Source organism: Patella vulgata, chromosome 9 (assembly GCF_932274485.2).
Source record: "Patella vulgata chromosome 9, xgPatVulg1.2, whole genome shotgun sequence".
NCBI classification, from domain to species: Eukaryota; Metazoa; Mollusca; class Gastropoda; family Patellidae; genus Patella; species Patella vulgata.
Window position 1 is genome coordinate 35,804,965 of NC_065887.2, and position 26,602 is coordinate 35,831,566.

General features: G+C 33.6%; 1 protein-coding gene across 1 annotated transcript in view; it reads right to left on the reverse strand.

Annotated features, from left to right (window-relative positions):
* The window catches only part of LOC126831823 (dnaJ homolog subfamily C member 13), a 48,346-nt gene extending 21,766 nt beyond the window's left edge, over positions 1–26,580 (reverse strand). Inside the window, exons 1-34 of the mRNA XM_050562452.1 lie at positions 26,444–26,580; positions 25,470–25,543; positions 24,322–24,397; positions 23,982–24,128; positions 23,545–23,586; positions 21,396–21,542; positions 20,555–20,608; positions 19,711–19,853; positions 19,081–19,240; positions 18,349–18,440; positions 17,874–17,971; positions 16,693–16,761; positions 16,294–16,376; positions 15,371–15,543; positions 13,655–13,754; positions 12,944–13,051; positions 12,482–12,637; positions 12,312–12,368; positions 11,925–12,046; positions 10,006–10,081; positions 9,594–9,689; positions 8,671–8,781; positions 8,148–8,273; positions 7,449–7,593; positions 7,180–7,252; positions 5,509–5,668; positions 4,966–5,130; positions 4,416–4,520; positions 3,935–4,137; positions 3,386–3,470; positions 2,654–2,854; positions 949–1,103; positions 368–569; positions 79–194 (exon numbers count right to left, since the gene is read on the reverse strand). Coding sequence (XP_050418409.1) covers positions 79–194; positions 368–569; positions 949–1,103; positions 2,654–2,854; positions 3,386–3,470; positions 3,935–4,137; positions 4,416–4,520; positions 4,966–5,130; positions 5,509–5,668; positions 7,180–7,252; positions 7,449–7,593; positions 8,148–8,273; positions 8,671–8,781; positions 9,594–9,689; positions 10,006–10,081; positions 11,925–12,046; positions 12,312–12,368; positions 12,482–12,637; positions 12,944–13,051; positions 13,655–13,754; positions 15,371–15,543; positions 16,294–16,376; positions 16,693–16,761; positions 17,874–17,971; positions 18,349–18,440; positions 19,081–19,240; positions 19,711–19,853; positions 20,555–20,608; positions 21,396–21,542; positions 23,545–23,586; positions 23,982–24,128; positions 24,322–24,397; positions 25,470–25,537 — 3,914 coding nt within the window. The 5' untranslated portion in view covers positions 25,538–25,543; positions 26,444–26,580. The remainder of the gene's footprint in view (positions 1–78; positions 195–367; positions 570–948; positions 1,104–2,653; positions 2,855–3,385; positions 3,471–3,934; positions 4,138–4,415; positions 4,521–4,965; positions 5,131–5,508; positions 5,669–7,179; positions 7,253–7,448; positions 7,594–8,147; positions 8,274–8,670; positions 8,782–9,593; positions 9,690–10,005; positions 10,082–11,924; positions 12,047–12,311; positions 12,369–12,481; positions 12,638–12,943; positions 13,052–13,654; positions 13,755–15,370; positions 15,544–16,293; positions 16,377–16,692; positions 16,762–17,873; positions 17,972–18,348; positions 18,441–19,080; positions 19,241–19,710; positions 19,854–20,554; positions 20,609–21,395; positions 21,543–23,544; positions 23,587–23,981; positions 24,129–24,321; positions 24,398–25,469; positions 25,544–26,443) is intronic.
* Between the last annotated feature and the right edge of the window lie 22 nt (positions 26,581–26,602).

The window sequence follows — 26,602 nt, forward strand, 5'->3', positions numbered from 1 at the left end:
GAAATACAAGATTTTCTTCTTTAGTAAATTAAACAGTCAGCAATTTTTTTTAAATATACATATAATAATATAATTTACCCTCCTGCGCCAGATTTGAGATTAAGTACAGTATAGGCTTCTTCTATGGACATGGTAGGTGGTTTCTTTTCTACCTCTTTCTTCCATGCATCCAATATATCTTTTAACAGACGTACCTACAATATCATAGCTATATAATTCCTCTACAAATATATAATTACTTTACTTCTTTATCTCAGTCATTTATATCAAAATTAAATACTGTACCCAATAAATACAATTACACATATAAACAACCAACATAACAAACATATAAAACTAAATATTTCACATCTAAACATGTACTTACTGGGTCTTTAATTGGCCAGTCAGGAAATCTTGTTGTATCACATAAATGTTTAAGATAATATATATTGCAGAATAGTTCGTTCTCTAATTGTGGATAGTTTATAACAGGTATAGGACAGTACTGATATAAAGCTCGAGTATTACTCTGTAAACGTGGACTAAAATCAGCAATATGTGATGCTATCTTCTCGATCATCATACGCCTACAAATTATAATAAATTACTACAGTAAGTACCAATAAGTAAAAATAATCAAATTAAAAAAAAACCTATCTATTTACTACCTTGCTTCAAGTTTCAGTTAAAAATATTTATCTTGTTTTATTGTCATGTACAAAAGTCAGGTACCTTTCTTAACTTCGGTCCTCATAGACATTTTTTTATCTAAACATATGCAACTATCTGTGGCTTGAAGAGAGAAAATTTGCTCAATCTGACAGTGAATTTCTCTTATCACAATGCTTCAGAAAAGGATAAAGTTTCCTTTTCACCCAATTTTTCTGGTTAAAAAATATATCCGGGTCTGGAATGTTTTAGTAAAATTATCATATTTCTGCACTATTTAATATAAAGTCAACTCACCTCATTTCACTGTTCCAAATTGCCTCTGGTGTATCAAATTCTCCTAAAAATATCTCAGCAAATTTTTCAGGAGAATAGTTCTCTAGATAACAGACCATTGCCTCGGGTAAAATATGACCCAGAATACTTCTCATCATAATATCTGAACTGGTGTTCTAAAAATAGATATATAATTTATAATCAATCAATATTAAAGATACATTATGTAAGATTTAAATAAAGGGCTGACCATTCTTGCTATAATAATATCTTAAAAATAGATAATGTAAAATGAAAATTTCATTCAAATTACTTCATTCTGAGACATTGTACATTGTGATAACCAGGGCACTCGTATATTCGAGACTTAGCCTCGTTTTCCCATTTTTAAATTAAATCTTTAAATGGCGAACCGTTCTAACCTAGTCAAAATCTTGAGTATCTGATGCCATTGTGAGTTGATTATGGTCTTTTTTTGTAAATAAATGTCTAATTAATAGTTTATAAATAAAATAAAACCAAGTACGAACAATCCAAACCATTAGACAAAATTCAAAGTCCTAAAAAACAGTACAGGCAAAATAGTGTAATAAGGCAAAATAGTGTAATCAGCATATGGACTGTTCACCGTGTACAAAATATATGACAAACAGTGGTAACAGGTGTCCGGAAGAGTAAGCTTACCCTGCCTGGCGTCACACCCGCCTTAGCTGCATCCAAACTATTAGGCGAAATCTCGGTAAAATAGCTGATTGGCCAATGGACTATCGGTCCATGCAAAATGCATGTGATGAACAGTGTTAACGATGTAGTAGACAGACATTATCAGGGAGATAGTATACGCGTCAAGTAAATATATCTAGAATAATAGCCGAGAGAGACATGTTATATTTACCAATCAAGTCAATATGACGCCCATAAAACTTTTTAAAGGTTTTAATATGTTTAGTTCGCAAGTATCCCTGTAGTTGAAGCTTAGATGACAAATGCCTCGATCTACTTAAAAAATCAGAATAAAATGAACAAGCTCTCACGTAACGATTTAGTTGAGACACAAACACTCCATAAGCTGGTGATATTGGAATGTTACTACTAATAAATGGAAAGTTAACAATCCGAAAGTCAAAGTCATCACGTTTATCGTACAATTTAACACTAAGTTTATGGCAATTGTCAAAATCGAGACGCAGATCCAAGTAGGAAGCGTAATTGTCACTGTCAGTAGTGTTTTTAATTTCGAGCTCATCAGGATATATGAATTCCACATAATCACTAAATTTTGGATTATTCAGTGATAGAACATCAAAAAATATATCGAAGTGAAATTAAAATATCTGACTAATCGTTTATTTGATTTTACGAGTGCCTGTATGTAATCGGCTTCGTAGGAATAGAGAAACAAAGGTGCACAGTTGGTGCCCATGGATATAACATTTCAGGCCCAAAGAAAAACCTGCAATAGGCAGATTTAGCTCTTACATAATGTATGTTTAATAAAATTGGTTTACTATGATTACAATGGAATGGAACTAATTTTGATATTTCCCTGATTAATCTCCATAGATACAATAGTAAATATATTCAAAATAAGGCAAGAGAGTTATGATAATCAAAAAACTGCTGAGCTATCAGTACAATAAATCACTAAAACTTTAGGTAGTACAAAACAGAACAAAACCCCATTTCATTTCAATTATGTAGTAAATTCAAATGTTAAATATCTTACCTCATCTGAGCGGAAAGCCTGTTTCATATGTGTATATTTACATAATTTGGACACTGGTAAAACATTTGATCCTGTATACATCATTATAAAGAAAAACACGCCCACTAAATATAAACGTGAGACACTAGGATTATCCTGCATTAACAGAAAGAGTAATGTAGCTACTTTCTCGACTAGAACTGGATCAAACGTTAATAATAGCTGAAAAAAAAGAAACAAATTACAATGATAAAAAAATAATCTTCTGCAGCAGATGCAAGGGACATCCCAGTTATATGGAATGTTGTACCACACAGAGAGATGAGGGGGTCTGAGAAGAGATTCTTGTCTCATGTGGAAGTCTTGTGGTGAAAAGCAAAACAGACTAAAAACATCATCAAAACTATTTTATGTCGAATTTCTGTCTTGTGAATGTTTGTGGTGAAGAACTTCACACAAACATCTACAAATCAGACAAAGAGCAATGACAGCTACAACCACATTGTCTGGTGTCTTCTTCAAACTAATTTTCACACAACTGTAAAAACTGCTAATGACATTATTGAGACAAGGGAAATCTCTTGCTGTAGCTGTTGTTTGAAATTGCCTGCCTTTCAGTATAGATGTAATAAGATTGTTTACCTTTCAGTCTAGATGTAATAAGATTGTTTACCTCTCAGTCTAGATGTAATAAAATTGATGTAATAAGATTGGTTACCTCTCAGTATATATAGATGTAATAAGATTGTTTACCTGCACAACATGTGGTAGACATGTAGCATCTGATAAAATACGCTTAACTTTAGGAAGAGGTCGGATTACAGCACCATCTACATCACTGATAAATAAACAATTACACACATTCACAAATATACATAATACAGACTAAACACTCCTTACAGGAATAATAGAAGACTTTTTTTAAATGCATGTTTCTTAAACCGAAAGTAAATGCTTATTCATTTGTAACATTTTTCATTTGTAAGATTTTATCTGAATTATTGCCCTTATTATTGTTAAATTTATTGATGTTGTCACTTAGAACTTCAACTGGCAGACTATCGCCATTCAAAAGATGACCACTGTCAAGACTGGTCGCATTACGTCTTTCTTGCTAATCAATACTTTTACAGGTACGGTGGGCGCTTATGGCTGGCCCCCGGATCCATCCACTTGAACTGATATTTGTTATTTATTTCTTGCAGTGTCTGTGTAGTTTGTCTTGTCCGCAGGTTTGTCTTGTTGGTTTTGTTGGAGCGTGTAGTTTAGTTCTTAATCTAAAAAATAATTACAATTACTCACCGACTAGGAAAATATTCTGTCATTTTAATGAGCATATTTAATATTAATGTAGCTAGATCACTTTCATTCAATACAGACTGACTTGTAGCCAATAAAATCCATTTTAACTGTGGGACAGTCTGCAGTGGTCGCCAACCATCCATACCTTGAGCCCAACAACGTGTCTTAGCATGAATAATTCCTTCACTCCAAAATTCTTTCATCTATTTAAAGTAAAATTTCAGTGAAATAATCATTTAACAGTAAAACAATGTACACAGGACCCTGCCAGTTTCTATCATACAGACCATGCTGGATAGCCACTGTACACAGAATGCATGACGAGTCTGTATAAATTGGTATCAATTGTTGCCTCTTAGCACAAGTAGCCCTTCCCATCAGAGTTCAGTAATAAATTGAAGATTATAAAACAAGAATGATGTGTTTAACGCCTATTGTTGCATATCAAAATTTAATTCAGTATTATTATAATTTCACCTACTTCTTCAAAACTAAATGGACCTAATCTCTCTTTTTCAGCATTCCCATAATACCATTCTTTTTCATTTTCTCTCTTCATATCCTGTCCTGCTTCTATAACATTTGTCTGCAAAATAACCATAATAAACAAGTTACCAAATAATTTTTTATTTGAAATTTAGCCGACAATTATTTGACAGCTCTATAGTGTAAGAGTAATTTAGTACCAACACATCAACATGCTACGAGGTCACATGCTAGTTTCTAATTATTGTTTTAACTTGGGTAACAATGCATCAATCTGAACAATGTCCTCTTTAGTTTTAATACAGTTTATTTCAAACTTGTGATTTTACATTCTGACAAATTTTTGTAAAGACTCTACTTGGCAAGTGTGTTTCAGTCACCCCTAACTGCAGACTTGAATTTTTCAGTAAAATAACCATATTATACTGTCTAGAATACGCCACAATATACTTTAGTGTATAGTCTAATGTACTGTTTTGTTCTTGCATTAACTATCTTATAACAATAAGGAAATAATGATGGTCAAATTATTTTCATGTACTTACTTGTAATGGAACAGTTGCTCTAGAAGTATGCAAATGAGCTAAGGTCAATAGGTCAACTAAAATCTTGACACCATTAGCATCCATGATTTCTTTGACATTTCTTGGATGAAGTATCAGTTTATGTAGAAAAAATATTAATCTATCTCTTTCCAATTTATCTGTACACTGCAAAACATATACAAGATTAGTAAATACTGGCACTAGCTATAATTTTATATCTGTAGAAGGAATATTACAGAAGGGTTGATAACTTCAAAACTCAACTTTAGAATAGAGAGAGAGAGAGAAATGAGGTTTAACGTCCACTTGAAACAAACTAGGCCAGTTCGGGACTAACACATGGGGTCTTTAGCAGTGGGAGGAAACCGGAGGACCCAGAGAAAACCCACGAGGTTGGAGCAGCGACCCTACTCCTTGTCATGTACAACTGGGGAATTGAAACCATGCCAGTTGACTCAGAGACAGACCTTATGATACAACCCCTCCTAAGAAAGATGAAATAACTTGATGAGTTTGAAGTGAGTTATCTTTTATTCTACATACCCGTTCTAACATTCCAACAATATATCGTGTATCATTAAAAGCACCAATTTCTTCATAACATCTACCATACACAACAGTCATAGCTTGTAAACACATACACTTCATATTAACTTTAGGTGTTAATAAAAACCGATGATAAAGATCATTAAAAAATTCATATCTGCAAAAAAACAACATAGACTTGTCATGCCTATAATACACCCATCAGCAGCAAAGTGTTCCATGATAATCTATCAACAAACAAGCCAACAGTGAGGCTGATGTCCCCCGCCGAAATAGGAAAATAATTAGAGGACACATATAAATTTATCACAAATTATCTTTTACAAAGTATTGAACAATCAAACAGTATATCTTTACTTATAGTCTAACAATCAAAGTAGGAGAGTTATTGTTTTCCAAAGTCTCGACCAATCAAATTGCGTATCGCTCTGCTTACCCTGAGCAGAAAATGCTCATTATCAAACTTAGTCAAGGTATTACTGTAATGAAACTATACACCAAGTTTCATCAATCTCACTTAATTAGAACTAAAGTTATCGTGTCCCAAAGCATCAACCAATCAAATTGCTTATCTCTGCTTACCCTAAGCGGAAAATGCTCATCTTCGAACTCCATCAAGGCATTGACCTAATCAACACATACACCAAGTTTGAACATTCTAGCTCAATTAGGAAGAGAGTTATCGTGCCCCAAAGTATCAACCAATCAAATTGCTTATCTCTGCTTACCCTAAGCGGAAAATGCTCATCTTCGAAGTCCATCAAGGCATTGACCTAATAAACACATACACCAAGTTTGAACATTCTAGCTCAATTAAAAGTTATCGTGTCCCAAAGCATCAACCAATCAAATTGCTTATCTCTGCTTACCCTAAGCGGAAAATGCTCATCTTCGAACTCCATCAAGGCATTGACCTAATCAACACATACACCAAGTTTGAACATTCTAGCCCAATTAGGAAGAGAGTTATCGTGTCCCAAAGCATCAACCAATCAAATTGCTTATCTCTGCTTACCCTAAGCGGAAAATGCTCATCTTCGAACTCCATCAAGGCATTGACCTAATAAACACATACACCAAGTTTGAACATTCTAGCTCAATTAGGAAGAGAGTTATTGTGTCCCAAAAAGTGTGACGGACAGACAGACGGACAGACAGACGGACAGACAGACAGACAGACAGACAGACAGACAGACGGACGAACCCATTTTAATAGTCCCCTGCTTTCTTCGAAAGGCGGGGGACAATTACACAGAACAGATATAAAAAACACACTATGAAGTCTATCCCAAACCTCAATAGTCCAAGTCTTTAAAGTAAAGATAGCTCCACAAAATGTTGAAAATTTACTATCAAAGGTACTAACTAATTTATTATCAGAAATTGAAATTGAGTTCTTCACGATAATATACAATCACATATGGGCTTAAAAATAAGGGTTATAAAAATCAATAGGCTTATTCCTCTAATATATAACCACTCTGTATAATTATCAACTGAACAGATGATAACTTTAGTCTCCACAGAATCCCCAAGATTTTACTAAGTGATTTAGAGATATAACTCGACAGCAATCATCCAAAAATGTTGAAAATTAATTGTCGTCTTTGTGTCATCAAATGCACATTAAGTGCAACTTCTACTATAGTTGATTTTTCAGTTACTTACGATTTTTTGATTGCACTAGTTTCTTCTGATTCATTTTCATCCTCTTCTAACAACAGACGTAAATAATAATCACCTGTAAGATACATCACAAACATATAACAATTTCTTTCCTGAACAAGCTTGAGTTTCATTCTACATGAACTCTTATAATTATTTTAACGATAACATACAGTGAAACTGAATAACGTACTTCACAAGAAATAACGTAGATTGGAAAGGGTGTAAACATTTGCATGCACTTTGAAACTAATGTAATAATTTCTATTTACCTATTTTAATTTCTTCACTAAGACAGATGTAAGGTACTTCAAATTCCTGGTGATTCCAACCAATAACAAATGACTGCCCTAATTCTTTATCAACAGTAAAAGCCCTCATTTCATTTTCCAATGCATCACGTAACTCTTCTCTAGTCTGAAAAGAGGATAAAATTTTATTTTCAAATATAATGTGAGTCAGAGTTTAACTTTATCCAAGAAGCTTCTGGTGACTAGTTGGTTAAATAGTCCTAATAATAGTTTATCTTTTAGTTAGCTATATATTTATATAGTCCAAATACTAACACATATGAACCAGTTTCAATGTGCTTAACATACAATATCAGATTGCTGATTCAACAGGAATATGGCGGTATATAGGAAAGGGTTGGTTTTCCTAGTTGCATGTGAGCAAGAGTAATTTTCAATAGCTTTTATTTGAGGACTATTGTTATAAGATGATAGCTTTCTATTTAGGGCATTATAATTTTCTATTTGATTCTTTTTAACAGAGAGCCAGGAAGTCAGGTACTTTAGCAGTAAGAGCTTTAAATTAATTATAAACTCTGAATTTTATAATCTGCCAGTGGATAAAATAAAGCATTTTTGTAGTCTAGCTTAGTTATTCTGGTTAATGTATTTTAATGAGGTTTAGCTGATTGAATGTGATAATGATATCACGATAAATTAAAGGCATCACCCTCTACATACCTTATAATTCCATATTAAATTTGGTTTTGCATGATCTTGATTAAAATAGTAATAAAAAAGTTTCCAGTTGGCCTCACTTTTTATTCTTTCTCTTCGTTTCCGTAGAACAACAGGACGGTCGTTTTGCTGAAAAATATAAGTTCCAGATTTTACAGAGTACCGAAAAAGAAGTTTGCATAAGAATGCAAATTAAACACCAAAGTGTTAAAAAAAGCATACTTAATTTGCATAAACGTATCAGTTTAAAATACTGAGCCATTTAGACAGACTCAGAAAATGAGTTTGTAGGAATTTCGTAACAATTTTAGGCCCCTCCTCTAATATTTTTTTATTAGGTGACCTGATAAACTTTGCCATCGGGTAAACTAATGATAAAAGTTCTGTTATTATTGAAAAGTGTTAATATCATTGGTATGCTGAGTAAATATATCAGAGATTTCTCCTTTAATATGAGAAACTTGTAGCTTTGCATCAGTATTTGAAGTATAATATTATGAGATAAATAAATTTCCAAAACACTAACTTGTTTTGTTTTTTCTACACCCATTCGAGATTTCCAATGTTGTAAAAATTCATCAACTTTTTTCTCTAATATCACAAGTTGAGGATTTCTTCGATTTTTATTTTGTTCTGACTGAAAATAAAAATAATTTTAAACAATTTAGAAATTGTTGATTCCAGTCAGTAACATATCTACATAATTACAAATATATGGTTTTATACAGTACAGGCAGTTTAAAGATTTTGTGTCAATATATAAAAGTAAATATTAAGTAATCATTTCAATTTTCTAAATGTATGACAATACATCAATTATCATCTATATATTATGTAAATTATCTAACAAAAAGTACAATTTTATGGACACAACTTTTTGAATTTACTACTGTCTTAATCAAGCAACAGTTTAAAGGAGCTTAATCGCTAATATTCAGGACATAGAATCTGCCACAAATGCGCCGCAACGCATATAATAATATAATATGAATGTATATAAACTGATTTAAATTCAGTCGTTTCCGTTTTTATTCTAATTTCAAAACAGTTATGTTTGGCGAAATACGCCAAAAGTCTCAATCGAATGGAAATCTCAAGTGTCTGACTATTTGAGTCTACACCGATAGTATTTATTGCGCATGCTCTCCAGATAAGAATATAAGGTCACAGTTTGACATGACTTGTGGAATATGTCTAGCCTTGTTCTTCGAGTCCTTTGTTACAAATGGCGCTGAAACGCATTATGGTACACGATTCGAGTACCAATTTTAAAATGTTTATTTTGTCTTGAATATTGGATATCGGAAGTCCATCTTTTCCCGGTAAGATCACAACATCAGTGCTGATTTAAATTGACAAATAATTTGTGTTTTCGATGTGGAAGACTTTGAATGATATTGAGTTAGAGACTTAGCTACTTTAATGAGGTTTCCTGGAAAGTGGACAAACCTGAGCTAGTTTAACATTATCTCTGACATGTAATTTATCAACCTCATTTACTGGAACTTTATCAGATGAATCAAGATATGCTAAAAGTCCACTTGGCTGAAATATAAAAATACATTCTTATTTGGAGACATTAGACTCAGGAGATTATTTAATCATTTACTATGTAGAAATTTGATTAATTAACAAATAAAATCACAATAAAGATGTCGATGAAGTCAAGCATAAATACTTTGTGGCATGAAATTATTACAAATCATTCCATGGAAATTATATAGTGTTTGGCCATCTGGCAGAACACACTGCAGACAGAAAGTAAGCTAGATTACAATGCCTAGAAATAGTTAGAAAAAATAAAAGGAAATGACACTGAAAGCTAATTTTATTAGACAGTGCTTGATAAAACTTTACTTACTATAATTCTACGTAATAAACCCATAGCAGTAGGATGTCCAGTTACCCATAATCCCACTAAATGACGACTAAGTTGTCTGAAAATAATCAGTGTAAAGATTAAATTTTGGACAGACTTGTGCCTCTCTTTAATTCACTGTTTCGCTAATTAGCCATAAAATAAAATAAAAATTTGCCATTGCTTATTCCAAGACTTTCAAAGATAAGCCCATTTTACCCGTCATAAAATGATCAGATATCATAATAAGAAAAATGATATACTGAAACCTTGAGCAACCAGAACAGAAATATCAGAAAAATGATTCTTTGACTTAATATTATAGAACTTATCTCTTAAGATAAATGATGTACAAGAAGTCAAATTATATAATATACTATTCAAAAAAAGTAGGGGATATTTGATTTTTAAGTGTTATTAAAGTCACCTAATGAAACTGACGAAGAAAGAAATGACAAAATGAAATGAAGTTCACATTCATCGATTTATTCCAAATGATCGTTAGACTAAGTAAGGCACAGACTGACCATTATAAGGGTAAAATGATACCCGGGGTCAAACAGCAAAGTTACCACAGCATCACAACCAAGTCAGTAACGGGTAAATCCTCCTCTGTTTGCCAAACAAGCATTGATCCGACGTGGCATACTCCTAATGAGACGTCTAAGGTCATTTTGGTCCAGATTGTCCCATTCCTGTTGCAACGCAGCAGCAAGTTCTTGGACATTGGCAGGACGTTGTTGACGTTGACGTAACCTCTGTCCAAGCATGTCCCAGACATGCTCGATGGGGGAGAGGTCGGGACTCAGTGCTGGCCAAGGTAATGTGGTGATGTTCTGTTGTTGGAGGTAACCTGTAACGATCCTGGCCCTGTGACATCTTGCGTTGTCATCCTGGAAGATGAAACGGCGGCCATGACGTCGTGCGAACGGCACAACATGGACTGCCAAGATGTTGTCCCGGTAGTACTGGCCTGTAACACGCCCTGCAACAACATGTAAAGCTGTTCTTCCAGCAACAGTGATGCCTCCCCACACCATAACAGAACCACCCCCAAATCGATCATGTCTGATGACGTTAACGTCTTGGAAGCGCTCGTTTCGACGACGCCACACCCTCCTACATCTGTCCAAAAAATCAACAGTGAACCTTGACTCATCTGAAAACATCACATTGCTCCAGCGTCGATTATCCCAGTGTTGATGATCCCTACACCAACGACGTCTTGCCTGAATGTGATGATCTTTCAAACAAGTGATCACGCGAGGACGTCGGGCGACCCTTATGCAGTCGATTCCGAATCGTCTGGCCACTCACTCTCACACCAGTGTCTGTTTGAAGACGAGCGCTGATCTGATTTGCTGTGATGACACGATTTCTCAAGGCCAAGGTACGGATAAATCGATCCTGGGCTTGAGTTGTCGCCCTTGGTCGACCTGAGCGTGGTCTGTCCTGTACAGATTGTGTATCACGGTATCTGGACCATAGCCTGCTTATGACAGACTGAGAAACATTCATCGTCCGCGCCACAACCGCCTGTGTTGTGCCGATCTGTAGCATGCCAAGGGCACGTAACCTTTCATTTTGGGTAAGCCGACGCATATCAAAATTTGTTTTCTGGTCACTAAAACAATTAAACTGATGTTTCCACCCTGGAATTCAATGCCACAATGACTGTAACATTCAAAGTCAGAGTCGTGCAAATCTTGGGTTGGACCCCCATGATGATCCCAAGCATCACCTGCATTCCATGCGGTAGCTATTGGTGCGTTTGGGCGTCACATGTAACTGGAAATGTTTCTTCTGTTAGGTTCTATAGTGACTTTTTTCGTAGTCATTTGCATATTTTAGTATTATGCCCCCAAAATCAAATATCCCCTACTTTTTTTGAATAGTATATATTGTTGTATAATATTGATTACCTATTTGTTAGCATTCTACTATCATTACTCTGTGTAAACATTGCAGTATGGAGATGTTTAGGTAATGCACCCTCAGCTAAAGCAAGATCCTGCATCTTCGCAGCTATTTCAGCATCTCCCTCCTAAAAATATTATATATATATTTGCTCTTACTTTACCATTTAAAAATTCAATGTTCACACAATGATTTACCGGTACTGCTTTTAGAGCGTTGAAGTTGTCATTGGTGAAGTCATATCTGAGAGTACCACTCCCAATAAATTTTACAAAGCATGTGGGTGTAGAAAAAAATAATTCTGCAAAATAAAAACAACAAACTAACAAGGGGACAAAAACCAAATGTATACCCTCTGATTACAGTAGGGGACTAATAATGAGAATATTTACCTCAATGATAGCTTTCATCACCATTCCTGCACCTTTTACAATGGCTGTTGATGGATGCTACAATAAAACAAAGGTAATGTTTTATAGTTATATCAACAACTAAACCTTCACTATACTCATTTATTACATATATAATGAAAAATTAATTCAAATATCTCAATAATAATTACCTGAAATAATTTAAAAATAATTCTACCATTTGCAGCCACCATTTCTAATAATGTGTCAAAATGGCTACCATCTGTTGTTTCACTGTATGGTGCACAGAGAGAAAAGGTCAAGAAATCTAGCATTGCTGATATAACTAAAGCACCGGTACTATGGACCTATAAAATCAACATCAATCATCATTAATAATATTAGATCTATTTTTTTTTTTGGGGGGGGGGGGGGAGCTTAAAATTTTTGAATCTGTTTATAATTTCTAGTATATACAACCACAACTGCTAGGTCAGTAACGAATATAACAACCTAATCAGTAAAAAACTACAAGATAAATTTTATATGAAATAAGTTACTTATAAAGCATTTATATTGATATTTTCTGAAGTTATACTTGTAATCATCAATTTTGATATTCAAGACTCGGTTATATAAGATATTGTTGAGGATTTGTGTTGAATTATACATACCACGTGGGAATGGAAGACTTCAAGAAGTTCTTGTAAAAATTTTCTAGATGAGAGTAAAGATGTTTTATTCATTTGTTCCTGACGTAAATCATAATCATCGTGCATTGGCTGAAATAAAATTCCATCATAAACATATTACTTTTATATTTCTAAAATGGTAAAAATAATGTTAGCATTGGTTATGATAGACAATTTGAAATACAACCCTGTCCAATTCAAAGCTGGAAAGTATTGATGTCACTAACGCATTCTTGAATTAATAATAGTATTTGAACGATGGACGTAGCTGTAATCATTATCTCCGTACAGAAACAGATAGACAATATCCTTCAACAACAGATAGTCTTTATCAGACTAAATTTGGGTTATTTATTGACTGATACAAAAATAATTTTAGATGTGCATAAATCACCTTGGCTGTCAAACCTACCCTGATTGGCCCTAAATCAGTCCTACAATGCTCATGTATACACAATATTATTGAAAATAGATGGTAATTATCGATGTTATTGCACAGAAACTATCAACCATTCCAATTTCAGGAACTTCATTAAATATCACATAATATTGTTGGGGGTCAACACACGCTGAGCAGTCTTACAAAGCATAACATGGAAAATATAAACCATGAGATTTGAGTAATAGACATCTATTATGTTGGCTATTATACTTAGCCTTACTCATCAATGAAAATTCTTAATACAACTATACCTGCATCAGGGCACATAACATATCTATGGCAGCATGCGTTACACCATCATTATTTCTTTTAAAAGCTTTAATTGTCTTTAAACCCACACATTCTCTCATTCTATAGTAAAAAAAAAACAAACAAAACAAATATCTTATTAAAAATAACATTCTTAGTAAAAAAAAAAAAATAGTTCAAGCCACATATTCTCTTATTCTATAGTAAAAAAAAAAAAAAAAATAAAAAAAAAATACTATCTTATTAAACATACACATTCTCACATTCTATAGTAAAAAAAAACAAACCAAAACTCCAAAACAATTAAAGAGACAATAATACACTGAATGAAATATATAATTTTAAACATGTTTTTTTTTTATACTTAGTTAAAGATATAACAAGCCAGATTGCTTACTGTCTGAGCACAAATATAAACAGAGCTTGTCAGACATTCTATGTAGCCACCAGCAGTAAAGTCGTATAGGTAAATCATTGTCAACAAACCTCACACATATTGTATCAAAATATCTATTTTGAACTGTATTAATCTGTAAAGATAGGTTGCCAGGCAACGAAACATACGCCCACAGCGTCTAAATCGTCCGAGCGGTCGACAAGGGTTGTCGCATATTTATTCCTTTGTAGGTAATTGGGGGCCTTTACAAGACAGTTCCATACAGATCAGATTATAATTTTTGCCGTTTGTGGATTCACAAGGTTCTACAAATTGAGACAAGGGTCTCAACTCTGGAAGTAATCTACAGAAATTGTTGGAATTTGACAGGCTTTTTCGTTTCACAAATTTAAATGATGCATATAAATTTCATACATATCGGATGAAAACATTCATCAATCGAGCATTAACAAGGTTGAACAAAGTGAAACAAGGGGCATAACTCTAGAAGTAATAAACGGAAATGCTGAAATTCAATAGGCTTCTTTGTTTCCCTAATTTAAATATTGCATATAAATTTCACAAAGATCGGATGATAACTTTTGGCATTAGAGCGTTCACAAGGTTCAATAAAGTGAAACAAGGGCCATAACTCTAGAAGTAATACACAGAAATTGCTGAAATTCAATAGGATTCTTCGTTTCACTAATCTAAATAATGCATATAAATTTCAGAAAGATAGGATGATAACTTTTGGGGTTAGAGCGTTCACAAGGTTAAACAAAGTGAAACAAGGGCCATAACTCTAGAAGTAATAAACGGAAATTGCTGAAATTCAATAGGCTTCTTTAATTTGTTTCCCTAATTTAAATATTGGATATAAATTTCACAAAGATCGAATGTTAACTTTTGGCATTAGAACGTTCACAAGGTTCAACAAAGTGAAACAAGGGTCATAACTCTGGCAGTAATTATTGGAAATCACTGAAAATCAATGGGCTTCTTCATCTCACTAATATCAACAACATATATCAATTTCAAAACAATCAGATAATAAATATAGTCTGTAGAGTGTTCACAAGAAATTGTTGACGACGGACGGACGGGGGTGACGGTAATATAAGACCACATTTCCAATGTGGGCGTATAAAAATGAAATGAAATGAAATGGGGTTTAACGTCCTACTATTTTGCTCCGAACTGGGCAAATGAAGACGGCTAATCTTCAAAAGTAAAATGTGAACAATCTAAAAAAACGTGAAAGACGCATAAAAGTGTTATGATCTGAAATTAACACTTTATTTTAAATTCATAATGCTAATGCAAAGAAAGGATTGCTTACTTGGGTAATGTAATAAAAGCTGAAAATCCTGCCTTAGATGCAACAAGTCTACGTAAAGCTTGAAACTGTGCCTGTAATTGTTCGTTACTAATAGTAGATTGATCTCCTTCTCTCTCCAATAAACCAGTTAAAGCTGCATTAATTAACTTCTCTTTATTCTTAGCAAATAAACCCTGATAAATAAAATATAGTTTGCAGGTCAATGAAACATGGGCTATGTCCACATATAGCAGCTGAGTTATCCAAGCAGTCCTTAAGGGACAATAAAAGGTATTCAATGCACAATAATATATTAAGTAATTAGCAACAGTCGTTACTATCTGATAAACTTCTTTCCAGCACAGAAATAAACGATACATTAAATTCCAAGTAGATTAAGTGACAACTTGAGATTAACTCAAAGTAAATATCATAAATTTATGGATCAACAGGCTTCGTCATCTAATGAACATAATTACTGTGTACAAATTTCAGGTCAATAGACTAATGATAACTTTAGCTTTCACAGCCATTACAAACTTTTGTAAAGTGATCAAGAGCATTAACTCTAAAAGCAATTGTTAGAATATATAGCTACATTTCAATTCTTAAAAAATACAATGAATTGGACATCTACAAAGTGAACAAGGGCTATATTAAATTCAATTAAATTGTTGAAATTTGAAAGGGTTCTTAGTTTCACTAATCTCAAAATTTAAGTCATCAAGGGCAATCACTCTTGAAACAATAACCAGATATTACTAAAGTTCAGTAGGCTTGATTGACTCACAAATAACAACAACATACATAAATTTTAATAGTCTTAAGAGTGTTCAAAAGAAATTGCGGATGACAAATTTGTGCGATAACAACAGATTTCTTATTTTATAGTATGTTAATTGGTTAACCATTCAATTATTAATACTGATTAAAGATTTACTTACATCTTGTGTAACAGCATGAAGTAAACCACTATATGATACATTAGCATTAAATCTGTGTACGGCTTCATCAAACGACATTCCACCTGAATACATATACATTTAACCATTAAAGAATTACCAATCCATAAATATTCAGCCATCAATTGAAAACTATCATAATCTTTAAGTGGCTTTTAGTGATTGGGAAACACAATAACAGAACACAATTTTTATGGGAACAATCACTAGTTTTTATTCCAAGAGCATGACATTTCGACTAGTATGATAACGAGAAGAGGATACTTGTTGAATTGCCACGCTTATAGAATAAAACCGCGGACTCTTTCCCATAAAAATTGTGTTCTGTTAATTGAAAACTATCAGTTATAAAAAATAATGATAGAGTAAATTTACCCTAACCTGACGGTTGCTGTATAAACTTTAAATGTTGACTTTCTACTTCTTCATCTACAGGTACTGTGAATGGACCTTAAAATACACATACATAATAAACAATACAAGTTCAAACAAATTCTCTTTCATTAATTGATAAGTTTGTTTGTCTACATCACTGCCAGCAATGAAAATTATGCACACCAGCAGTTGTGTCCTGACAACAAAAAAAATGGTCCAAATCTTAATGCTTTCACTGCGACAACTTCTGGTCTTTTTTGATTTTGAAAATTATGAGCTGAATATCAATATATTGTATGTTACTTTTGTTAACGATGTCTGAAAATTTTGATCCATATAATAAAACATGTAAAGATATATATGTATATATTATACTACTCTGACTTATTACTTTGAAAGTCACCAATTTTCAATCAAAAAATATATATGAATTTTGTTGGGGTTCCTATCTGTTTATTTGAACATGACTGACGTTTCAGGAGTACCAGTACATCAACAATCTTTGAAAGAAATTTTGGAAATTGAGACCAAATGTGAACAAAACTTATATTGCTATCACCAGCTTGGTTTAATTCTCTATTTTGGGTCCCTTCAATCGTAAACTAGGAAGTTTTGACATTTGTTTCAGAAAGCTAACTATGAAAAAAAATTTCCTAAATATCTGGAATTATTATAAAATATCACAAATTCATTACATATGTTTAATTAGAGCAATCATTAATGAAAATAGTTAAGATATTTTTCCAAAATTTGGAGAATTGCCATGGTCTCAATCGATATAAACTTGACAAAGCCTCCATGATAAAAACATTGGTGAATAAATAGTCATTTAATCAATATAAAGATGATGCAACAATGTAAAATATGATTTTCATAAAATATACCTTTATACGCAAGGGGGGTTGGATGGCCAAATAGTTAGCATGTGGTGCTGTATCATAAGGTCTGTCATTGAGTCAACTGGCGTGGTTTCGATTCTCTGGTTGTACGTGACAAGGATTAGGATCGCCTATTAAACCTCGTGGGTTTACTCTGGATCCTCCGGTTTCCTCCCACTGCTAAAGACCCCAACGAGCAAGCGAATTATTGAAATAAAATTGAACCATGCATTAGTCCCGAAATGACCTAGTTTGTGTCGAGTGGACGTTAAACCCCATCTCTCTCTTTATACGCAAGAAAATACATACCTAATCTAAATCCCCGATAGGTTGATGTCATTCTAACACATACATCTCTATTACCAGATGCTCTTACACCATCTAAAATAGATGCTATCAATGCATCCCTGTAATATAATTTAATATACACGACTAAAGTGTCAACCTTCTGTTTGTAAATATAGATCAAATTATTGTTTGTAGTCTTTGGTAAAGACGAAACTTTTACAGAAACATCATTGTGATTTGAGTTGTGGTAATAAATTGTATATCAGTACAAAAAATGCATGTTATTTTCTATTCTTGAACAGATCTTCCCTATTAAAAAGCACTGACTTCTAATTAGTTTGTCCTATATAACATTATCACTACCACGATCAAGACCCCCAAAATGAACCATATGTTTGTCCAGAAATGACATAGTTTCTGTTTTGTGGATGTTAAACCCCATTTCTCTCTGGTGTTTATTTAGCTGAAATAAGAAGTTAATAAGATATTATCTTACCTATCAGTTGATAAATATGTTCTAATTGTACCTTTAACATATTCTATACTAAATTTCTGAGGATTATCAGGATGGCGAATTAAAGCAAAGACCTGAAAAAACCCCAAGGAATTTAAATTACAGAAGAAGATAATGATATTGATCTTCAGATTACACAATACAATAACATTCTACTAAAAAACAGACAATATCACAGTAATACAACAACATTCTACTAAATAACAGACAATATCACAGTAATACAACAACATTCTACTAAATAACAGAAAATATCACAGTAATACAATAACATTCTACTAAATAACAGACAATATCACAGTAATACAATAACATTCTACTAAATAACAGACAATATCACAGTAATACAACAACATTCTACTAAATAACAGAAAATATCACAGTAATACAATAACATTCTACTAAATAACAGAAATGAAACGAAATGGGGTTTAACGTCCTACTGTTCTGCTCCGAACATGGCTAATGAAGACAGGCATATGCCATACAATGTGCTATGAGGGAAATTTTGCAGAGACAGAGACACTACGGCCTACTCTTATATCGAATTCCAACTGTCAAGGGATCTTTTACGTGCACGTCAATGTGACACGGGACCTCGGTTTTTTGTCCCATCCGAACGACTAGACAGCTGTCCTTGTACTAAATAACAGACAATATCACAGTAATAAATGTTAATAGCTATGAAAAATACACATAAAAAATACAACTTACATCACATAGTGGTTTAAGTGTAACAATATTATATGTAGCTGGATCTCTTTCAACAAGACATGTCTCTGTAAGACAGAGTGTCCGTCGTACATTATCTGAATGACGTATAGAAATTTTCTGCACAGTAAACTCAGCATAAGATGTAAGAGCTTCATCAGAACTAGAACAATATTAAAATACTTAATTGCCAGCATTCCAATATAATACTGTTTATGTTGAAAATATGTAAATTTGCACAATGTCCCCATAAAACATCTTGTATCCCACCACCAGATTAGGAGAAGAAGTCAACGTTTTCAAAACAGGGGTCATAACAAATAAATGAAATGGGGTTTAATGTCTTACTTTTCTGCAGAGACTCGGCTAATGAAATAGAGAGAGAGAAATGGGGTTTAACGTCCACTCGACACAAACTAGGTCATTTTGGGACCAGCATATGGACCTGGAGGACCCGGAGAGAAAACCCACAAGGTTGGACAGACGACCCTACTAATTGTCATGTACAAGCGGGGAATCGAAACCACGTCACTTGACTCAATAACAAGACATCATGATCCAACGTGCACACGTCGTTAACCATTGGGCGATTCTGTCAGTCTGTATATTAATGGTTTATTTGACTTATCTCACCTATATTTTCCCATACGACGAGTTTGAGCTTGTTCAAAGGTGATCGGGTCCTTTCTTTGTTTTATGGCAACACCAACATAATTAGCTCCACTCTCCATTATATTTTTTATTAAGTCATCTTTTTGTTCTAGAGAGAAAAAATGCTGGAAACACAGAGATGTGATTTTAATAAGGAACCATATTTAATAGAACAAGTTTGTCTTACTATTATATATTACATACTCTTACTAAAATATTCAATACAATACAAAATACAAGTTACACAGTTTATATTACTTAAAGTCTCTGATGCTGATTTGAACGAAATTGTAAAAATTGAATCAGTCCAAAAATGGTTCTATTCCTTTAAGTATTCAGTATTTATAACGATGTGAAGAACTGAAAATCCTTTGATCTAAGCTACTCCTTATGTAAATGGTACACTGACATCTTTATGTTTTGCGAAATCTAATTGATTGGCCTGTTTTAACTCCAACTGAACCAACAAGTTAATATATTTTGACTTTGTTTTCTTAATTAAATATTGTGTAAAATAATTAATTTAAGTACGTATTAGAGCGGACTAAGCCTTGAGGAATTTGATATTTTCCGAAAAATGCAAATCATGCATTGTTACTTTAAACTTTCACTGTAAAAAACTAGATTAAAAAACTGTTAAATCATCGTACAATCATGTTCCGGAATGCAACAGTAATTTAATTTGAAGCATCAGAAACAATTAGAGAAAGTAAACCGTCACATATTTTTAATTGTTCTCAAAGATATATTTTGTGAGGCAATTTAGAATCTGCTGATTAATATGTAGGTGTTAGTACATTTATGAAATTATTATATAATATATTACCAGTCGACTAAATCCACCATATATAATAGCCACACCACCAGGCACATCAGATATCTAAAAAACAATACAGCATCACTTACACTATTCACAATCACAAGGTATTTACACCAACAAATTAATCTGAGCCAAAGTTATTTATGATATTTAATGTCAACTGAACACAACTAGGTAATTTCAGGTGATGGATCATGAACCTGAAGCAACGACCTTGACTTTTACAACATCTAGTCATTGCTAAAATAGTCTGAAATTCTCAAACTTTTAGGTACGTTAACTCCCTTTATAACAGACACATGAATTAAAACTTGTCCAATCAGAGGTTGTGATACAAACAAATACCCAAAACAAACATGGCAACCTCCTAGGAAAAAGGCATAGGTTAAGTTTACAGTCGAAAAACAAATGGAAACCAATCAAAGCTGTTTATTAGCTTGAAAACCAGCAATGGCAAGTCTCCTTATGAATGAGTTCGGGTAATTTCCAGCAACTTTTAGACACTGAATGAATCTTGAACTTTACAATTCAATTATCACAGGTAGAGATTTCAATTGAAAAGTGGGAGACTTGGCATCCATGAGATTATCTATCCAGGAATCTTTGAGGTCATCAATCGAAATTAGTGACCAAAAATGTTGAGTCTATTGAAGACGGTTATATATCTGATAATTAGCCAGTATTGCGAGAATAATTAAAACATTAAGCAGACAATTCTACTCCTTGTTCAGCATATTATTACTTTGCCACGTCATATTACTGCATGTTTTCAAGAACTAATAGAAAGATTGAAATCTTCCAGGGGTATGCTGTGTTAAACTACAAATACTGAGTAAATTCAACTAACCTGAGCTAAACCTTCAATATCTTTATAATCATACGAACATATAACTTTATTTGTAGCCGGGTCTATCTGGTCTAACGAACCATGGTTGATTTCTAGTATTAGCGGAACACGATTGTCAGACCAGTGTAGTTTATATGCATTAAATCTCTAAAAATAGAAATAAATGGTAAATATTCTGACAAACCAGCGGCTGCCAGGCAGGATAAGCCCACATTTTGCAAAAGATGGATAGAGAACAAGCTAAACAAAGATAGGTTGCCAGGCAACGAAACATACGCCCACAGCAGCTAAATCGTCCGGGCAGTCAACAAGAGTTGTTGCATATTTTTACTTTTTTCGGTAATGAAACATTTATAATACACTAAAATCTGATTAAGAGCAACAACTCATGAAGTAATTATCAGAAAAGTATTAGAATTTGTTTGGTTTTTATAAAGTTCTGCCCCATGCTAATGTTTTGTATACAAAGCTTTTAATATCATAGATTTAACTGTTAAAGTCATAAAAATTCATTGAAAATCAATATAATTGTTCGTCTCAGAGCCTTTAGAGCTTCACAATATTTTGCAAAATGATCAAGGGCCATAACTTTGGCAGTAATTATCGGAAATCGTTAAAAATCATTAGGAATCTTCCTCTCATGACCTCAAACACTGTGTATAAATTTAAAGTCAATCGGATATTAACTTTAGCCTCTAGAGCATCCACAAGATTTTTTGAAGTGATCAAGGGCCATAACTCTGGCAGTAATTGTCGAAAATCAATAGGCTTCTTCGTCTCATGACCTTAAACACTGTGTATAAATTGAAAGTCAATCAGGTATTAACTTTGGCCTTTAGAGCGTCCACAAGATTTTTCAAAGTGATCAAGGGCCATAACTCTGGCAGCAAATATCGGAAATCGCTGAAAATCAATAGGCTTCCTCGTCTCATGACCTTAAACACTGTGTATAATCGGATATTAACTTTAGCCTATAGAGCGTCCACAAGCAATTGTGGATGCCGGGCGGACGGACGGGTGTGACAACAATATACGACGACATTTCAAAGTGGGCGTATAAAAAGCGATTTTTCGTACAATCAGGGGGCATAATTCAGGAAGTTACGATCCGATATGCGCAAATATCGAAAGGAACCAAGATCTTTGGGTTATAAACTTACATTTCAAGTTTCATCAAAATCAGAAGAAAATTGTCGCCTCTAGAGGATCCACAACCTTGATACACCATATTTTTACGCTATTTGAGAACGAACGGCGGCCATTTTGTCTGTCAATTTTGGGTCGATTTTCACGAAATTCGAACTCAACCTTCCTTAGGGTGTAACGGTGATATAATAATATGTTTTTTTAAATCGGATAAAAATTATGACCTCTATAGGGTCCACAAGTTAAAAACGAGATTTTTCGTACAATCAGGGGCCATAATTCAGGAAGTTACGGTCCGATATGCGCGAATATCGAGAGGAACTGAGATCTTTGGGTTATAAACTTACATTTCAAGTTTCAAAAAAATCGGATAAAAATTGTGACCTCTATAGGGTCCACAAGCTAAAAACGTGATTTTTCGTACAATCACTGCCATAATCCATGAAGTTTCGATCCGATACATGCCAATATTGAAAGCAGCTGAGATCTTTTGGGGATAAACCTATATTTCAAGTTTGGTCAAAATCGGATAAGAATTGTGACCTGTAGAGAGTCCACAAACAATTGTGGACGTCCGGACGGACAGGGGCGACGGCATAATACGTCCACATGAAAATGTGGGCGTATTATAAAATGATTATAGACTTTCTTGAAATTAGTAAAATTAGTAAACAATATTAAAGTAACATTAGAACTTAATGGCACAAAGGTCTTCCCACTGATGCAGGTATACAGTTCTATACTTTAAATTATTGTGGTATTTTGCACTGATCAAAATATGGTTTTACAAGTCTGAGGGAATAAAATAGTACACTGTAGGTTCTTCTTCAATACTAACTGTACAGAAAACTACTGATCTTGAAAACAAATGTTTAGTGTGGAAAAATTAATAGGTTTGAAATTTAAAATAGGGTTGAAATTTAATAGAGATCCTAGCTTAACAATCCTAGGTATTTTCTGTAATCTCATTAGGTTTGTAAGAATTTATCAACAATACACTCACTTTCGTTGTCGTGTTTACTTCCGCAAATTTATTTCTGAATCTCTGAAAAAAAAAAAACAAAAAAAAAACAATCAAGACCCCAATTTTTTTAATTAACAATTTCAGATTTTCCATACTTTAGTTGAAATGGTGGTAATCAATCTTTATGTTTCTTTTAAATAACCATGAAGCTGCTCGACTTTTATTACACATCCGAACAAACGATTAGATGCTTTCACGGCCAGACCATCTTTCTTGTATTAAAGAAAAGGGAGGAAACCAGACTGAAAAATCCTGAGGAACTTTCTAAATTGGGACTGAACCTGGGATCTCCTGGTTAGCGATGAGTCAACGGCATACACATTGAGCCACTTTGGCTTTTAATAAGTTATACAAGGTTTGACTTGATATTGTGCCATACTCATTGATCTGATTTATAATATAATTAAAATACTTACCAGAGCTTCTGTTAAAAGATCTGCTCTATGATCTGTAGAAAACTTCATGTTGTCTGTTTTTTTGCCTTTACGCATGGTAATAACAAATTCACTATTGGATGGGGCTTTGACTGTGGGTACAATACTAATAAACTCATTGTATGGCCACTGAAATCATATTATAAGATGATGAAAAACAAACCAATATCCAAAACTATCTCCCATCCCCGACTTTGTGAATTGATCTAATGATGAGTGTAAACTGGTGACAACAAATGTAGATAAGATATAGCCATGGAAATATGAAATTAGTAGAATGAGATTTTATAAAGTTTTAAACATATATGTAAATATACTCTACCTGATTAGTTATTTCCATAGATTGAGGATTATAAGTTGTTATGCCATGAGTTCCCACAGAAAAAATTCTCTTGTACCTAAAATAAAGTCAATTTCAACACATTCTAAAACAAAACAGTCATTACCCAAGGACTTTCATCGCCTACCCTGTAATATTGTGCTGGCATGATATATTGTTGAAAATAATGTATTTTTGTAGGTCATTTTGATTCAATTTTATAACAATAATTCGCTTATGCGCTTGGGTCTTTAGCAGTGGAAGTAAAATGGAATATTTGTAAAGCACCAATCCATCAACAAATGCATGCTCTATTATACCTTATTCAATCTCAAGGTACGAATCATGATATGAATTAGTGCAAAACAACACACATTGTATGCTCTTAACATTTTTGGTGCTACATGTCAAATTTTCTTGATAAGATCATGCCATGTGCCAAAAGTTTTTAAAATTATGGTAAAGCAAACCTCTCATTTTTGGAAGGTTAATGCTAATACCAATTTCAATTTATTTGTTCTGGAACCACAGGGCTTTGTTGTCCGAGCAGTTTACAAGGTGTCAAAAATTTGATTCAACTTATATAAAGAGCCAGATATATGTTCTTAGTACATTTTACTTGTTATTGGGCGATTGGAATGGCCTAGTGTTGTGCTTCAAGCCCTAGCAAGTCGGTTACTTCTGGTTTGTGGTTGTGGTTTAGATCCCTGGTGTGAGTGTACATGTATGTTGCTTGGAGAGAGTGAGGGGGGGGGGCTTCTTAACCTCGTGGTGTTAATCCACTTTGTTCCCAATAAAAAAGGCTCTTGCGCATGTGCTGAATACACAAAAATAAAACAACTTGTCTGCGATATCACACTCGGTGGAAGCTGAAGTTAAACCCTACGAACAACAACAATTCGTCATTGTACAAATGTACATTATTAGGCTTGTTAGTCTCTTAGTTTATCCTTTTTAACCTGTGTCTGTTTGTTTGTCTGTTTCTGTCTAGTCTTTCTTACAACTATCATTACTTTTTTGTAAATACTTATCATGTATAATTTGTATTACATGTATTTTCAATATCAATTCGGTGGACAACGGTCTGACAGAATGATGGACACAAGTGATAACATTAAACCTAAGGGCTAAATAACAGAGTACAAACATACTTTCCCTTCCATGAGTGCTTTGTTATAAAATAACAAGCAATGTCTTGATTTTCTTTTAACAAACTCATTTTAACCTAAAATTAGAAAATATACACATGTATTATGGGAGATTTCACGTCACACTTTTCTGCTCCATCCTGGCTAATGTGGGGCTTATGTCAAATTTACAACTGAGAGCAGCTAGCTTCTACTGACATTAACTGAAAATGTTCGACTGAGCACCTCTTTCAACTGAAAGCAGTTGCTCATGTTTAACTTTCTGCAACTCAGTTTAACTAGCAGGAACTAGTTGCCGAAAACATGAGTTCTCTTACAACAGACTTTAAATCGTTTCCATGAAAACAACATCTCATGATGAAAGGAATATAACATGTGCTTTTGATTTGCTGAACCCAATCGATAACCTGCATTCTGCGACCTGGCGTTCCAGAGTTACACCCAATATAACAAAAGTGATACCGGCTGTGGTTTTTGAAGATTTGTTTCAAAATTGTTGTTGAAGCAATCGATATTCAACATTTTTCAACTTTTTGTTCATGTGATAGATAATGCTTCTTTAAAATGAAGAATCATGTTACCCAGATCACAAGAAACATTATAGTAAGTATCCTCAACATATAAATTTGTTTTCTGTACCTGTTGAACTAATCCTTAGAAAATCTATGACTATTTATTGACAAAACAAGTCTGCAGTCACTAATATTATTATAGCCACTACCTGACTATTATGAGTATGTGGACATGCTTGATTTTAAATGGCAGTTATATAGACAGTCATTATTCTTAGAAAGTAATTATCGAAAATAGACAGACTACAGAGTATATTGTGACTATCTGTCACATCCAGACCCGGATTAAAAAGGGGGAGTGTCGACACATCACTTACTTCAACAAATGAAAACATTGCACCGACAGCATTTAAAATGCTTGACAGATTACTACAGTGACAATGCCTTGGTCCTAGCTATACTTACACGTCTTGGGAGGGCAGATAAAATGCATGGAAAGTGCTAATTGTATTTATCACTTTAATAGTTGGACATAAATTTAAGAATGAACTTCCAATTTATCTGAAAAAGCTGCCATGACGGTCAGCCACTTCCGGCTTATTTAGATTCTGCGCAATCGTATTT